Here is a 17,884-nt window from a genome sequence, read left to right on the forward strand (position 1 = left end):
GCTGGTAAATGGGACTAGGTCAGATTGGGATTTTTGACTGGTGCAGATGAGTTGGACTGAAGGATGCCTTTCCGTGCTCCAGACTATGACTATAATTACCTGGATACCTGGTGCTTATACCTTTTTACCTTATACCTGGAAGGGGGCCTGGCTGTATTTGCTGGGAAAGTAGGTGGTGCTTCTAAAACTTTGTATATTTTTTTCTTTGAGACTTTAAATGAATAGAAAAAACAACCTTCCAGTTTGAAAGGTAAGTAAGTTTGCAACTGAGATTGGAAGGCAAAAACTTATGGGGTCACTGAAAATATTTGAAACCATCTTAACAAGAACTACAACTATCAAAGCTCAGTTGGTACAGGCAGCCTAATGGAGGCAGTGGCTAGGTCCAGAAGCTTAAAAACTTATGAATATATGTCATTGTTGCAGACATTTCTGATGCTTGATGATATTGGATCCATACATTCCAGGCCACCACCAGTAAAGTTGGAGATTTTGCAGATGTATCACGTGTGTCTACTCTTTTAATGCATAACTTATACTTTATGACCAACTGAACTTTGTCTAATAATGTTTAACTTGGGTAGATACTATTGGCTCAAATGGTGTCTACTGTTTGCTCAGTTTGACACTTACTAAAAATTTGTTTTAAACAATTTTGTGGTTTAATTCAGTGACTGAAATGTAAATTTCTTTAAAATTACTGTTCTCGACCAAGCTGATAACTTCTCAAAATGCTGACAACTGAGTTTGTTTACTGCCAATGAACAGCCCTACAATCGTTGGAAATATGGATTAAGTTAGAAATGCTAGCAAAGAATCTTGTGCGGAAAGTCTAGTATGTGGTCTAATGATTTTGTTTTGCTGTAGAATATAGAGTATCGCATTAACAAAAAAACAGAAGAATTGCCATATCTGCGGAACCCTGACATTTTAATGGGTGAAAATGACTTGACTTCACTCAGTTACCTACACGAACCTGCAGTGCTTCACAACTTAAAAGTGAGGTTTTTAGAGTTCAACAACATTTATACATATTGTGGTAAGTTTCCTTTCACAGCAACTGTTAAAATGTGCTTATAAAATTTTTACTTTTTGAAAGCAAATTGGCCATCTCTTTTATTTATATTAAAAAAAATCTGTTATTACTTCCCTGCCTTTGGTCAATGGCCTGCCTCCCTCTTCAATCTGGAATTTTGTTTACTTCCCAATGTTCTAGGCTGAGTTTAAGGCCATAACAAATAGGAACCGGATTAGGCCATTCAGCCCCTCCTAGCCTGCTTCACCATTCAACTGTATCATGGCTGGTCCACTTTCCAGCACTTTCTCCACCATCCTTGATCCCGTACTGATCAAGAATCTATCCATGTCATGCTCAAATATACACCAGGATTCTGCCCCACAGCTCTCTGACCGAGTTCCAGTTTCACTCAATCCTCCTCAGTTTTAAATTGCCTCTTTTTTTTAAATTCTGGGACTAAGCCTGCTGCTCCTAGACTTTCCCATGAGGGGAAACATCCTCTTGGCACTTAACCTGTCAAGTCCCATAAGAATCCCAGATGTAACAACGAGATCACCTCTCATTCTTCTACTCTTTAGTGAGTAGAGTACTAACCTGTTTAATCTTTCCTCAAAAGACAATCCCTCCCCATACGTGGAATTGGCTTAGTGAATCTCCTCTGAGCTGCCTCCAATGAGACAATATCTTTTTTAACAAGGGGACTAAAATGCGCTCCATTCTTCCGATGTGGTCTCATCAACAGCTTGTACAGTTACAGTAAGATCTTCCTAATTTTATTGTCTAATGCCCTTGAAATAAGGGTGTTTACAGTTCTAGATCTATTCTGTAAGAGAGATCATTGTGCAGTATTACTCCTGTTGCTTCATTTTAGGTTTCCTTAATTATCCGTAACTTGAGTAATTGACTTTCTCCCTTCCTAAGGGATTGTTGACATGTATTGGATACTGTTTGTGACTGCAGGAAGTCCTCCACAATATGATACATCTTAACTTGAATCATGCATATATGTGGTTATCTTCATCCTGCCTTGGAGGCAAAAAGTTAATTTTGATGAGCAGTTTTTTTTAAAGCCTACAGAAATGGCAGAACCAGTGAAAGGATCCTTGTACATTATTTTTAAGGAGCTTTCTAATATTACAAGGAGAAAGTGAGGTCTGCAGATGCTGGAGATCAAAGTTGAAACTTTATTGCTGGAACAGCACAGCAGGTCAGGCAGCATCCAGGGAACAGGAGATTCGACGTTTCGGGCACAGGCCCTTCTTCAGGAATGAGCAGAGAGTGTTCAGCAGGAGAAGATAAAAGGTAGGGAGGAGGGACTTGGAGGAGGGGCGTTGGAAATGTGATAGGTGGAAAGAGGTCAAGGTGAGGGTGATAGGTCGGAGTAGGATGGAGGCGGAGAGGTCAAGAAGAAGACTGCAGGTCAGGAAGGCGGTGCCGGGCTGGAGGGATCCGGCTGAGACAAGGTGGGGGGAGGGGGGATGAAGAAACTGGTGAAGTCCAAGTTCATCCCCTGCGGTTGGAGGGTTCCCAGTCGGAAGATAAGACGCTCCTCCTCCGACCGTCGGGTTGTTGTGGTTTGGCGGTGGATGAGTCCAATGACCTGCATATCCTCGGTGGAGTGGGAGGGGGAGTTGAAATGCTGTGCTACAGGTTGGTTGGGTTGGTTCGTCCGGGTGGCCCAGAGGTGCTCTCTGAATCGCTCCGCAAGTAGGCGGCCTGTCTCCCCAATATAGAGGAGGCTGCAGCGGATGCAGTAGATGATGTGGGTGGAGGTGCAGGTGAATCTGTGGCGGATATGGAAGTTTCCTTTGGGGCCTTGGAGAGAAGTGAGGGGGGAGGTGTGGGCGCAAGTGTTGCACCTCCTGCTGTTGCAAGGGAAGGTGCCGGGAGTGGAGGTTGGGTCGGTGGGGGGTGTGGATCTGACAAGGGAGTCGCGGAGGGAGTGGTCTCTACGGAAAGCTGATAGGGGAGGGGAGGGAAATATATCCTTGGTGCTGGGGTCTGTTTGGAGGTGGCGGAAGTGACGGCGGATGATGCGCTGTACATGGAGATTGGTGGGGTGGTAGGTGAGGACCAGTGGGGTTCTGTCCTGGTGGCGGTTGGAGGGGCGGGGCTCAAGGGCGGAGGAGCGGGAAGTGGAGGAGATGCGGTGGAGGGCACTGTCGACCACGTCGGGGGGGAAATTGCGGTCCTTGAAGAAGGAGGCCATCTGTGTTGTACGTATTTTGAACTGGTCCTCCTGGGAGCAGATGCGGCGGAGACGAAGGAATTGGGAGAATGGGATGGCGTTTTTACAGGGGGCAGGATGGGAGGAGGTGTAGTCCAGGTAGCTGTGGGAGTCGGTTGGTTTGTAGTAGATGTCCGTGTTGATTCGGTCGCCTGAGATAGAAACGGAAAGGTCTAGGAAGGGGAGGGAGGAGTCCGAGACTGTCCAGGTGAATTTGAGGTTGGGGTGGAAGGTGTTAGTGTTGTGGATGAACTGTTCAACCTCCTCGTGGGAGCACGAGGTAGCGCCGATACAGTCCTCAATGTAGCGAAGGAAAAGATGGGGGGTGGGTCCAGTGTAGTTGCGGAAGATGGATTGTTCCACATACCCTACGAAGAGGCAGGCATAGCTGGGGCCCATGCGGGTGCCCATGGCTACTCCTTTTGTTTGGAGAAAGTGGGAGGATTGGAAAGAAAAGTTGTTCAGGGTGAGGACCAGTTCGGTCAGTCGAAGGAGGGTGTCGGTGGAAGGGTACTGGGTGGTACGGCGGGAAAGGAAGAAGCGGAGTGCTTTGAGTCCTTCGTGATGGGGGATGGAGGTGTACAGGGACTGGATGTCCATGGTGAAGATGAGGTGTTGGGGACCGGGGAAGCGGAAATCCTGGAGGAGGTGGAGGGCGTGGGTGGTGTCACAAACGTAGGTGGGGAGTTCTTGGACTAATGGGGACAGGACCGTGTCAAGGTATGCCGAGATGAGTTCGGTTGGGCAGGAGCAGGCTGAGACGATGGGTCGTCCGGGGCAGTCAGGTTTGTGGATTTTGGGCAGGAGGTAGAAACGGGCGGTGCGGGGTTGTGGGACTGAGGTTGGAGGCGGTGGATGGGAGGTTACTATGAGGTTGGAGGCGGTGGATGGGAGGTTACTATGAGGTTGGAGGCGGTGGATGGGAGGTTACTATGAGGTTGGAGGGCCCACCAATCTCCATGTACAGCGCATCATCCGCCGTCACTTCCGCCACCTCCAAACAGACCCCAGCACCAAGGATATATTTCCCTCCCCTCCCCTATCCGCTTTCCGTAGAGACCACTCCCTCCGCGACTCCCTTGTCAGATCCACACCCCCCACCGACCCAACCTCCATTCCCGGCACCTTCCCTTGCAACCGCAGGAGGTGCAACACTTGCGCCCACACCTCCCCCCTCACTTCTCTCCAAGGCCCCAAAGGAAACTTCCATATCCGCCACAGATTCACCTGCACCTCCACCCACATCATCTACTGCATCCGCTGCAGCCTCCTCTATATTGGGGAAACAGGCCGCCTACTTGCGGAGCGATTCAGAGAGCACCTCTGGGCCACCCGGACGAACCAACCCAACCAACCTGTAGCACAGCATTTCAACTCCCCCTCCCACTCCACCGAGGATATGCAGGTCATTGGACTCATCCACCGCCAAACCACAACAACCCGACGGTCGGAGGAGGAGCGTCTTATCTTCCGACTGGGAACCCTCCAACCGCAGGGGATGAACTTGGACTTCACCAGTTTCTTCATCCCCCCTCCCCCCACCTTGTCTCAGCCGGATCCCTCCAGCCCGGCACCGCCTTCCTGACCTGCAGTCTTCTTCTTGACCTCTCCGCCTCCATCCTACTCCGACCTATCACCCTCACCTTGACCTCTTTCCACCTATCACATTTCCAACGCCCCTCCTCCAAGTCCCTCCTCCCTACCTTTTATCTTCTCCTGCTGAACACTCTCTGCTCATTCCTGAAGAAGGGCCTGTGCCCGAAACGTCGAATCTCCTGTTCCCTGGATGCTGCCTGACCTGCTGTGCTGTTCCAGCAATAAAGTTTCAACTTCTAATATTACAAACTGATCCTGTGTTCTTGAGGCATTTTATGATAAATCTCTACATCTTGATTGCTTGATCTTTTTGATCAAGATGACTGCTAAAATATAATCACTTAGTTATAGTCCTATGCAACAATGTTGATTATTAGAATTATTTGCTTCAGCTTCCATCATGATTCTATATTTAGTTAATTTACTACAATTTGGAAAAGAAATAGATATGATGCTTGGTCCTGTGGGAACATATTTCCCTCCCAGTCAAGATAACACCGGTTCACTCCAAAACCTGATGTGTAATCTACACTGACTAATGTATTTTGGATAAGACATTAAAAATAATAACCTATAGCAATGCTCTGCAGACCATTTTCCTGTCACCACTTCCACAAGCCCATGTCAACACTACCAAAATTGTTGAACATTACCTTTGCATGTAAAATAGCCACTGTCATTGATTTTAATGAATGACCTTTTAAAGAGATTTGGGATGAGAGAGCTAATGTGTGAATTTAATTCTACCATTTCCATGAGTCAGCCTTTCATCACCACAACCACAGATTTAAAAGCAATGCCAACTTGCAGTTAACGTCTTTGTAAAGCAGAGAGCTGCCTATGGTTTGGGTTTGATAAAAGAAGGCAGAAAATTCATGGGAGCAAAGAATCTTTACCAAATGATAAGAATGAGGACTTAAAAACCCTTTTTTGAGCTAAACGGAGGTTCCATTGACTTGAAAGTCAAAAAGGTTGTACATGAGGCCAGAGCAACAGAATTAAAGGACTGGGAGCCTTGTGAAGGAGATGGGCATTGTGAAGATGCTCAAAATGAACTGGGCAAAGCCATGGAAGAATACATTAGTCAGTGTAAATTACACATCATCAGGTTTTCGAGTGAACCGGTGTTATCTTGACTGGGAGGGAAATATGTTCCCACAGGACCAAGCATCATATCTATTCCTTTTCCAAATAGTAGTAAATTAACTAAATATAGAAGATGGACACTTTAATGCATTGGAAAACCATTCTCATTTGCGACATTAAGCACTGTGCAATGCATCTGTAAATTAGTGCACAAGCTTTGGCAAACGTCAGCGCAACTATAGCGAAAGCACAGGCTTAAAGACCAGTTATTTGAAGTTTTGTTAGAGCAAATGAGAAACTACTTTCACTGGTGATGGGGCTGTTAATTAGGAAAGACCTGAGTTAATTGGTTTAAAAAAAAATCAAAAGCTCTAAGATTTTTTTACTTATTGCAGTGAGATATAAGCTGCCTGCAAGTAAATTCACTAAGAACTTTTGAAAGGTAATTGGATATCTACTTGAAAAAGAAACATGCAGAACCAGAGGGGGAAAAGATGGAAGTGGGAATAATTTTTTTTAAAAAAAGCTTTTTTTTTGTAGAGCTGATACAAACTTAATGAGCTAATAGCTTTTATGTGCTGCATGTTAATGCCTTTTACCCTTTTATGTCCTGATATGCTGACTTGTCCTATAAAGTCAAGTTTGAGGTTTTTTCTCTCCTGCTTTGACGGTATACATTAAATCAGCCTGGTAAAACTTTGCACACATCCGTACCCAGATCATCCATCCATGGGTAAGGAAACTAAAACTGCAGGATTCTCTGCTCCAGGTATGTTTTCACTGAGGTCCACAGAATTGCGGCATTATCTGTGCTCCTATACTTGAATCTTCTCTTAATGAAGGCCAACATTCCATTCTTTGCCTTCACTGGCTGCTGCACTTACATGTTTACAGCATGGTATATAAGGACCCTCCTCACTGCACCCTCCCCCTTTCCCAATCTATCACTGTTCTGGTAATTTGCATTCCTGTTTCTGCTACCAAAGTGGATAACCTCCCATTTATCCACACTATATTTCATTTGCTCACTCATTATTGTCCAAACCACACTGAAGCATGAAATCTTATGTACCTCAAGAGTCACTGGCTGCCACTAGAAGACCTGTTTATGCCTGCTGTTTCCTGTCTGCCAACAGGTTCCTAATTCATGTCAGTATACTACCTGTAATCCCATTCACTTTCATATTACATGCTAATTTCTTACATGGGTCCTTACGAAAGCCTTGTGAACGTAAGTAAACCATATCCACTGGTTCTCCTTTATCAATTCTACTAGTTACATTCTGAAAACATTCCATTAGAGTTGTTAAGCATGACTTCCCTCTTGCAAATCATCTGATCATGTCACTCTTTCCAAGTTATCTGCTGTTAAATCTTTAATAATGACTCTAGTATTTTCCCTATTATATTTTCAGGCTCATTGGTCAAAATTGCCTGTTTTCTCACTCCCTCGTTTTAAACAGTGGGGCTACATTGGCTGCTTTCCAAACAATAGGAACTAATCCAGAGCCTTTAAATATTGAAAAATAACCACCAATGTATCCACTGTTTCTAGGCCAGTACCTTAAGCACTTGGGTATAAGTTTATTATGCCCTGGGGATTTCAGATTCAATACAATAAATTTCTCCATCCAACAATGACTTATCAGTATTGGGGGAGTGGAGTGGCAGCGTCAGCAAAACCAAAGTAGATTATGGACTTCAGGAAGAAAGGAGGATGACATGCCCCTACCTACACCGACGGAGCTGAGAGGGTTGAGAGCATCAAGATTCTAGGAGTGACAATAACCAACAACCTCCCCGGTCCTCCTGTGTAGATGCAACAGTCAGGAAGGCATGATGCCTCTTTGTGCTCAGGCACCTATTTTTAAAGTTGGCATGTCCATATGCAACTGTTTAAAGCACCATAGAATGCATTCTATTTGGGTACATCACAGCTTGTTATGGCAACTGCTCTGCCCAAGGCCTTAAACTACCCAGAAAACCTTGAGCAGACCGTTGTTCAAGCCAACTTCACATCCATTGACTCCCTCTACATTTCTCATTGCCATGGAAAGCCAGCCAACATCAAAGATCCCCCCCCCTCCCACTCTGGTTATAATCTCTTCCAACCTCTTCCATCAGGCAGAAGATACAAAAGCTTAGGTACGTGTGCCAACAAGTTCAAGATCAGCTTCTTCCCTGCTGTTAGACTGCTGAATGGACCCCTCAAATTTCAAACCTAATGTTGATCTTGCTTTATGCACCTTCTGTACAGCCATAACACTGTATGTCTTGTTCTGTTTAATTGCCCTATGATCTGTATATCCTTGTGTGCTGTTACCTTCTGTATGGCACACAATACAAGAGTTTTGACTGTATGTAGGTACATGTGACAATACTAAATCCATTATTTCCTTCAGCTCCTGCCCTTCACTGGATCTTGTGTTCCATGGCATTTTGTTTTCTCTTGGGATTTTGTCTTAAGGGAGAACACTGAGCCAAAATATGTATTTAATTAGTCCGACATCTTCGTTCTCCATTTATAAATTCCCCTGTTTCTCTGTGGGAAACATTATGCATTGGTACAATCAGTTTCCAAGATTGAAGTGTATCATTTAATACATTTACAATGATAAAATTACTTTATAATTTTAAATAGCTTGAATTCTTAAATTGCTTAACACCTTGAACCTTTTTTGTAGGTATCGTTCTTGTTGCTGTAAACCCATATGAACAGCTCCCTCTTTATGGAGATGATGTAATTTATGCTTATAGTGGACAGAATGTGGGTGATATGGATCCCCATATCTTTGCTGTTGCTGAGGAAGCATACAAGCAGTTGGCTAGGTGAGTACATGGGATCGAGATCCTAATACACCGCTTTGAAAAGCTGTTGAGTATGGATTTTTTAAATATCAAAATAGCATCCAATTGAATATCAAAGAAACATCTGGTCTGTTTCTCTAAGGAATGTTCAGTATGAACTTTACTGGTCTTTCAGTCTGGATAATCTCAAAGGCTGAACAAAAAAGGCAGGAGATAGGGATTAAGAATTGATTAAACTGGCTCTTGTATTGAATGGCTAGCAACTGAATTATTTGCAAAGGGGCATAAACTGATACCTAAGTATTGAACAATGACTTACATTTAAGTAGTATTTTTTTAAACATGGACATGGTGGCTTAATGTTAGAAAACTGAAATTAGTGAAGACCTTAAAGAGGTAGAGGTTGAGGAGTTTGCTGGAGGAATTTGTGGGAGCTAAATTGAAGGTACAACTATTAATGTGGGACAAAAGAGGGGGTGCTGCTGGCACAGTGTGGCTAACTCACTCCAGTGACTGGAGTTGTGATTCTTGCACTTCTCAACCTGGGTTTATGGCTTCTCCTCCTGCCCAGCCTCCTCTCAGATTTCCTAGGCCTGTACTTAACACATCAATGTGTTTCGTTGATGGATGTTGGAAATGAACATTGATCCAAAAAGGGGGAGTAGGTGAATTGGAAACTTGAATTCTTTCTTTTTTTAGAAGGAAGAGGGAGTTTCAAGAAGCAGGACCTGGGGAAACAGGAGTAGAGAATACATGAATAGATAAAATGGGAGGAATGACACTTTTGCAGGTAGCATGAAACAAGGCAATTGGTGGATCCTGGATGGTGTCAAACTTTGTGTTGTTGAAGCTGCAGTCATTCAGAGAAGAGCAGACTTCCATCACATTGCTGCATTTGTCTCCTAGGTGGTGGATAGCCTTTGGAGAGTCGGGAGTGGAGTTACTTGGTGCAGAATTCCAATCTGACCTGCCCTTCCAGTCACAGTACTTATTTGCCTGGTCCAGTTTAGTTTCTTTTAAACAGCAAATCCCCTTGGATGTTGGTGATAGCTGAACATCTATTTTTCAAGAAAATCTTCTATGTTTAAATCACAAGCCGCTCTTCAAGTTGGGTTTAATGGGGTGCTATAGCTGATGGCTCTTGACATTAGTTTTATGTAGCTGGCAGTTATGTAGCGACATAGGAATTAGAAATGGGAGGTGGCAGTTCAGCTCTTTGCCCCCTTTGCAATTTAATTTGATCATGCCTGATCTTATCCTGGTCTCAACTCGACTTTCCTACCTTCCCCCATTGCCCTTTTATCCAGTTTTTCATCAAAACTTACCCTGTTTATTTCCTGACTGATTTTCTGCCTCCACTGAATTCTGGGGTAATGAGTTCCACAGATTCATTATCCCTCACTGAAGTAGTTTCTCCTTATTTCAATTTTGAATCTACCTCCTCTCACTCTATATCTAAGACCCATTCTCTAACAAGGGGTCACACAAGGGTTGGGGGGGGGGGAACATCTGTTCACCATCCACCTTTTTATCAAACCCCTTTAGCATAATATGTACCTCAGTCAAATTCAACTCCCCTCCTCCCACCGCTTTCTAAAATCCAGTGAGTATGAGCCCAAGCTGTTCAACCACTCCTCGTACAATAGAATGATTCTCTGGAATCAACCTTGTGAACCTCCTCTGAACTGCCTTCATTGCCACCACATCCTTCCTCAAGTAAGGAGATCAAAACTCGACAGTGTTCCAGAGTAGAGAGTAATGCTGGAAAAGCACAGCAGGTCAGGCAGCATCTGTGGAGCAGGAGAATTGACGTTTCAGGCATAAGCCCTTCCTTCATCAGGAAAGATGAAGGGCTTATGCCTGAAACATAGATTCTCGTGCTCCTCTGCTGCCTGACTTGCTGTGCTTTTCCAGCATTACACTCTTCGACTTTGATCTCCAGCATCTGCAGTCCTCACTTTCTCAACAATGTTCCAGGTTTAGTCTCACCAATGCCTTGTATAATTGGATCGACACCTCTCTTTACTTTTACAATCCAGTCCTTTTGCAATATTTGCCTGACTTTATTTCATTTACACCTGTATACCCCACTTGTGCAATTCATGCACAAAAACACCCACATCCCTCAGCACTGATGCACTTTGAATCTGCTTCCCATTTAAATAACAATTTTCCCCTTTTTTCTATCCCCTAGCCAAAATGGCCACCTTGCTGCACATATCCAATCTAAGCTCCATCTGCCAGATTTCCCCTACTTCCTCAATGCAAGGTTATCTAATGAAGTTTGCTACATTAATTCAAAATACGGAGTTGCTTTGGAAAAAAAAATCATGTAATATTTGTAATTCTATGTAATCAAACTGGTCTGCTTGTCCATCCTGATACTGGTCTAACACTTGCTGTGCATAGTAAAACAATGGTCAACTATAATGCCTTCAAACTAATCTGTTGTACATGTACCTCATGTTTTCCCAAGCGCTCTTCTGTTCTGTAATAAATGGATACTTCATTCAATGACTGCAGGATAACTATTTCTTGTGCAATATACGATACTGAGTGTTGTGCCTGGAGATTAAAAGCCATATTCTTTCAAGAGTACTGCATATTGTTTTCATTACTGTCAAGGCACTGAGCTTCAGTTTGAGTTAATGCTAACCAAATGAGCTTGTGTATTTGTCTTGCTATATTAGATGAATTGGGAAATATGTAGGTATGTTAATTTGTGTAGTTCAGGGAAAACAAGTCAAGTTTATTTTAATGTTACTTAACTGAAATATTGAATATGGGACTGTTTTAATGATGACTGTATTGAAGGTTTCTAGATCACGGTCTCTCCTTTCGCAAGAAACCAAAACACTCATCTCATCTTATAAACTTGAAAAGCTACTGTCAAGACAACTTTACTTTCCTATCTTTATTAGATGCATGCACCACTCACTTAGAAGTAATTTGCACCAAGTATTTTTGTTAAATGTGCTCAACAAAAGCTATGCAAATCAAGTTGCTGAACAGAGATGAATTCCTTTTTAACTGTATCTCTTATCTCTGAATGACTTTCATTGCCTTGTGTTGCATTGTATTTTCAATCTGATGTTGCACATGCATTTAATTTATCTGAATGACACATTTCGTCAGTTTGGTCTAATTTGTTTCATTTGTATATTTCATTATTAGTTCCCAATTTTACTTAATCTTTTGACATCAATCAATACAAACTAGATATTAGACCTCGAGAGCAAGATGTTGGGCTTGAGTTTTTGCATTTAATTTTGCCTTTTTAAACAACTGTACTGTATCACTTTGAACTAAATGACCTTCAAGCTAAAACAATATCCTGCATTTGCATAAAAATGTTTTTGATCGGTTTTCCCACAATACCAACAATATTTGACAACGTCCTTAGCAATATTGTATATAGTGAGCTAAGCTTTCTGACTCCAGTTCAAGTAACATTTCCTTCATGGATTGCTTTAGCACGCAATGGGGAGTTGTTTGTATTTTTGTATGTTGTATATTTGCCCTACATTTGATTTTTGAATGCTTTCTATATTGAGACTGTAGTTTGTCTTCCATCAATCAGTATTTTCATCTATCACTTCCATGTGGTTTTACCTTTGTTTTGGGGTACAATGGCTTTTTTTCTCTGTTGGTTTGAATTCAGCTAATGATTTTGGCTCTGCCAATTTTTCCCTAACTGAATATAGGGTGATACGAGCAGTAAATTATCCAATTTCTTTAACAGGGAAGAAAAGAACCAATCCATTATAATAAGTGGAGAATCTGGAGCAGGGAAAACTCTGTCCGCCAAGTACATAATGCGCTATTTTGCAACCGTTGGAGGATCTACTGATGAAACAAACGTAGAAGATAAAGTTCTGGCATCCAACCCCATCATGGAGGTATATTTTGTACACCACCATATGTGGGCTTAATTTATTCAAATACTTGGCAGTATTTTTTTAAATACTTGGAATATCTGCTTTCTGTGGATATATACTGTTATATATGGACATCTTGGCAAAAGGCACAGCTCATTCTGACAGAAGTCCCTTCCTTCTACCTTTTTCTGTCTGTCCGTCCGTCCGTCAATATTCTTCAGTCTAATTCATCTGTGCCAGCAAGACCCCTCAATCTGACCTAGTTCTATTTACCAGCATTTGGTCCATATCCGTCCCCCTCAACCCTTCCTGTTCATACACCCATCAGATGCCTTTAAATGTTGTTGTCATTGTACCTGCCTCCATCACTTCCTTTGGCAGCTTATTCTATATACACAAACCACCCTCTGCATGAGAAAGTTAAACCTGAGGTCCTTTTTTGTTTTTAAAAACAAAATCTCCTGCCTGTACTCCAACTGCCACCCTGCCCGCGCGTGACCCCCCCCCAACCACCACCTTAACCCTATGCCCTCTAGTTTTAGACTCCTACTTTGGGAAGAAGGCCTCGGCTATTCTCACTATCCATTCCCCTCATGACCTACTAAACCAGTATAACGTCACCCCTCAGTCTCCAACGCTCCAGTGGGGAAAAGAGACCCAGCCTATTCAGCGCCTCCCTATAGCTCAAGCCCTCCACCATTCTTGTAAATCTTTTCTGCACTCCAGTTCAACAACACTCCTCCCACAGTAGGCCCATGAAAATTGTGTAGTATTCCAAAAGCGGCCTAACAGATGTCCTGTAAAGCCGCAACATGACGTCCCAACTCTTATACTCTATGCTCTGACCAATGAAGGCAAGTCTATCAAATGATGCCTTCACCCTGTCTACCTTCAACTCCACTTCAAGGAATTATGCACCTGCCCGCCTACTCCCCACTGATTTTTAAAAAAAATTTTTTTTTTTTTGGTTTGGCATCAACCACTCCTCTGTCCGCTGGCCGATTTGATCAAGATCCCACTGTACTCTATAATAACTTTCGCTGTCCACTACGCTTCATCTACAAACCTACCAACAATAGCTCTTGTATTCACATCCATATAAATGATTGGCTTTTTTTAAGGTTGGTATTATGTTCATTTTCCAATAGGCAATTGGAAATGCAAAAACTACAAGAAATGACAACAGTAGTCGATTTGGAAAATACATTGAGATCCGTTTCGATCGTAGGTATCACATTATGGGGGCCAATATGAGAACATACTTACTGGAGAAATCACGAGTGGTTTTTCAGGTAAAGAATGCTTTACTTGCTGCTTTGAGATATCTGTAAATGTTTTCTGTCCCTTGTCTGTCTTGTTTAACATTTCTGCATAATGAGCTGGTGCAGGGGACAAGGGTTCACTTTTTTTTTGGATCATTTGGAATTGCTTCTGGGGTAGTGACCTATACAGGAAGGATGGATTGCAACTGAATTGGAAGGGGACTAATATACTAATAGAGATTTGCGAGAGTTGCTCAGGAGGATTTAAACGAGTAAGGTTGGGGGGTGGGAACCAGGGAAATAGTGCGGAAAGATCAATCTGAGACTGGTACACTTAGGAAAAGGAGAGAGTCAAACAATCAAGGTGGGCGTGGACAAAGCAGAGAAGATAAGACTAATAAATTAAACTTCATTTATTTCAATGCAAGAGGCCTAACAGGGAAGGCAGATGAGCTCAGGGCATGGTTAGGAACATGGGACTGGGATATCACAGCAATTAGAGGTGTGGTTCAAGGATGGACAGAACTGGCAGCTTAATGTTCCAGGACACCACCTATATGAAGGATGGAAAGGAGGGGGAGTGGCCTTTTTGATTAGGATAGTATTACTGCTGTACTTGGAAGATATTCCTCAGAATACATGCAGGGAAGTGATTTGGGTGGAACTGAAATAAGAAAGGTATGATCACCTTATTGGGACTCCCAATAGTCAGTGGGAAATTGAGGAACACATTTTGTAAGGAGATCTCTATCTGTAAAAATAATAGGGTAGTTATAGTAGGGATTTTAACTTTCCAAATGTAGACTGGTGAAGATCTAGACCCCCTTCCATGGTCTCTTGGTCTCTGGATTGGTCAAAAGAATCTCTAGGAGTATGGTCTGCTTAAAGCAAGGTTACCAGTTTAATAAATTAAGGCAGCCTGGCGCAGATTAACAGCAGGTTAATCCAATGATATTTCCTGGGAAAGGGTTCTTAATTACAAAAGGAGAAAGTGAGGTCTGCAGATGCTGGAGATCAAAGCTGAAACTTTATTGCTGGAACAGCACAGCAGGTCAGGCAGCATCTAGGGAACAGAAGATTCGACGTTTCGGGCACATGCCCTTCTTCAGGAAGAAGAAGGGCATGTGCCCGAAACGTCGAATCTTCTGTTCCCTAGATGCTGCCTGATCTGCTGTGCTGTTCCAGCAATAAAGTTTCAGCTCTTAATTACAAAAGTCCAATCAACTGTAATAAGGTGACATGATTGACAACAGGCTAATCCAGCGATAATTTCCTGGGAAACAGATTATCATATGTACAAAATCACCCCATGCTTGCTAGTTCAAGGTTAGTTGAAATGCTAAATCACTCTTATAATTCATTATGAAAAGTCCATTGTATTCTTTTCTATTTTGCTGAACTCAGCAAAGCAGCAGCACAAGTTGAGTCAAATCATTACTTTCAGCCATTTTTTGTTGTTTTAAATTGAAAAGCCATTTTGTGGTTAATAAAAATCTAAACCTGTTGCTTCTGACAACAGCCTAAATTCAAATTTTAGATCCTTACCGGGACTGCCGTAGTGTAAAGGGTTTAGATGGAGAGGAAATTGTGTTCAAGAAAATTCTGATTCAGTATGTGGATGTACCTACTGGAGAAGGTGCAAAACCTGACCTACTCTTGGGAAATAAGGCAGGGCAGGTGACTGAGGTGTCAGTGGGGGAGCACTTTGGGGCCAGCGACCATAATTCTATTTGTTTTAAAATAGTGATGGAAAAGGATAGACTGGATCTAAAAGTTGAAGTTTGAAATTTTGAGGAAGGCTAATTTTGACAGCATTAGGCAAAACTTTCAAAAGCTGATTGGAGGCAGTTGTTAGCAAGTAAAGGGACAGCTGGAAAATGGGAAGCCTTGAGAAATGAGAACAAGAGTCCGGAGACAATATATTGCGGTTAGGGTGGAAGGAAAAGATGGTAGGTGTAGGAAGTGATGGATGACTAGAGATTTTTGAGAGTTTGGTCAAGAAAAAGGAGGAAGCATGTCTCAAGTATAGACAGCAGAGATCAAGTGAATCCTTAGCATATAAAGGCAGTAGGAGTATACGAGAGAAATCGGGAGGGCAAAAAGGGGATATAGCTTTGGCAAATAAGGAGAATCCAAAGGGATTTTATAAATACATGAAGGACAAAAGGGCAACTAGGAGTTAATAGGGGCCCCTCCAAGATCAGAAAGGCAACCTATGGGTGGAACTGCGGGAGATACTAAATGAGTATTTGTTATCAGTGTTTACTGTGGTGAAGTGCATGTAAGACGTAGATGATGACATCTTGAAAAAAAACATCTTATTACCGAGGATATCTTTAAAGCATAAAAGTAAATAAATCCCCAGGACCTCATCAGGTGTATCCTAGAACTCTGGAAAGTGATTGCTGGGTCCTTTGCTGAGATATTCATATCATTGATAGTCATAGGTGAGGTCCTCGAAGACACTAGATTGGCTAACATGGTGCCACTATTTAAGAAAGGTAAGGAAAATCCAGGGAACTATGGACCAGTGAACCTGACATCAGTGGTGGGCAATTTGTTGGAGGGAATCCTGAGGGACAGGGTGTACATGTATTTGGAAAGGCAAGGACTGATTTGGGATAGTCAACATGGCTTTGTGCATGAGAAATCATGTCTCAAACGTGATTATTATTCCTTCAAAAATTCAAAGAGGATTGAGGGCAGAACAATGGATGTGATCTATGACTTCAGTAAGGTGTTTGCCAAGGTTCCTCATGGGACACTGGTTAGCAAGGTTAGATCTCGTGGAATACAGGGAGAACTAGCCATTTGGATACATGTCTGGCTCTCTAAGGTAGAAGACAGACTGAATGCCTGTGACCAGTGATGGTGTGTTACAAGGATCGATGCTGGGTCCACTGCTTTTTGTCATTTATGTGAATGATTTGGATGTGAGCATAAGAGGTTTATTTAGTAAGTTTGCAGATGACGCCAAAATTGGAGGTATAGTGGACAGCAAAGGAGGTTTCCTCAGTACAACAGGATCTTGATCAGATGGGCCAATGGGCTGAGGAGCGGCAGATGGAGTTTAATTCAGATAAATGTGAGGTGCTGCACTTTGGGAAAGCAAATCTTAGCAGGACTTATACACCTTGATGGTAAGGTCCTTGGGAGTGTTGCTGAACAAAGAGACCTTGGAGTGCAGGTTCATAATTCCTTGAAAGTAGAGTGACAGGTTGATAGGATAGTGAAGGTTTTTTTTATTTTTTGCTTTTGCTTTGGTCAGCCCTCTGACTGTAGGAGTTGGGAGATCATGTTGCAGCTGTACAGGATATTGCTTAAGCCATTTTTGGAATATTGCATTCCTGGTCTCCCTCCCTATCAGAAGGATGTTGTGCAACTTGGAGGTTCAGAGAAGATTAACAGGAATGTTGTCTGGGTTGGAGGATTTGAGCAACAAGGAGAGGCTGAATAGGCTGGGGCTGTTTTTCTCTCGGGTGTCCGGCTGATCAGTGACATTTTTAGAGGTTTATAAAATCATGTGGGTAAATGGAAAAGGTCTTTCCCTTGGGTGGGGAGGGAGTCCAGAACTATAGGGTGTAGTTTTAGGGTGAGGGGAAAATATAAAGGGGACCTAAGGGGCAACTTTTCAGAGGGTGGTGTGTGTATGGAATGAGGTGCTAGAGGAGGTGGTGGAAGCTGGTACAATGACAGCATTTAACAGGCATCTGGATGCCTATATGAATAGGAAGGGTTTCGAGGGATATGGGCCAAGTGCTGGCAAATGGGACTAGATTGGGTTAGGATATCTGGTCAGCCTGGATAAGTTGGACCAAAGGGTCTGTTTCTGTGCTGTACATCTGACTCTATACAAAAATCCTCCAGAGTTTTGCTGTACTCTTATTGTAGTAATTAAGTTTTCCACAAGCAACAGGCTTGAAAATTAGTTGGTATACGGTTTTAATAGTACTTGTTAGGATCTTGATGACTTTAACTTTAAACATGCAGATAATTAGTGTCTGCATGA

The 17,884-nt window shown here is 42.7% G+C and overlaps 1 protein-coding gene across 1 annotated transcript in view; it reads left to right on the top strand.

The window, feature by feature from the left end:
* LOC122565046 (unconventional myosin-Vb-like) overlaps positions 1-17,884 on the top strand; it is a 187,612-nt gene that overhangs the window by 34,047 nt on the left and 135,681 nt on the right. The window contains exons 3-6 of the mRNA XM_087975842.1: positions 868-1,039; positions 8,612-8,756; positions 12,478-12,634; positions 13,762-13,905. Of these exons, the coding sequence (XP_087831968.1) occupies positions 868-1,039; positions 8,612-8,756; positions 12,478-12,634; positions 13,762-13,905 (618 nt within the window). The remainder of the gene's footprint in view (positions 1-867; positions 1,040-8,611; positions 8,757-12,477; positions 12,635-13,761; positions 13,906-17,884) is intronic.

The sequence above is a fragment of the Chiloscyllium plagiosum genome, unplaced genomic scaffold, assembly GCF_037043375.1.
Source record: "Chiloscyllium plagiosum isolate Xiang-an unplaced genomic scaffold, Cpla_swu_hap1 HiC_scaffold_28, whole genome shotgun sequence".
Taxonomy (NCBI): domain Eukaryota; kingdom Metazoa; phylum Chordata; class Chondrichthyes; order Orectolobiformes; family Hemiscylliidae; genus Chiloscyllium; species Chiloscyllium plagiosum.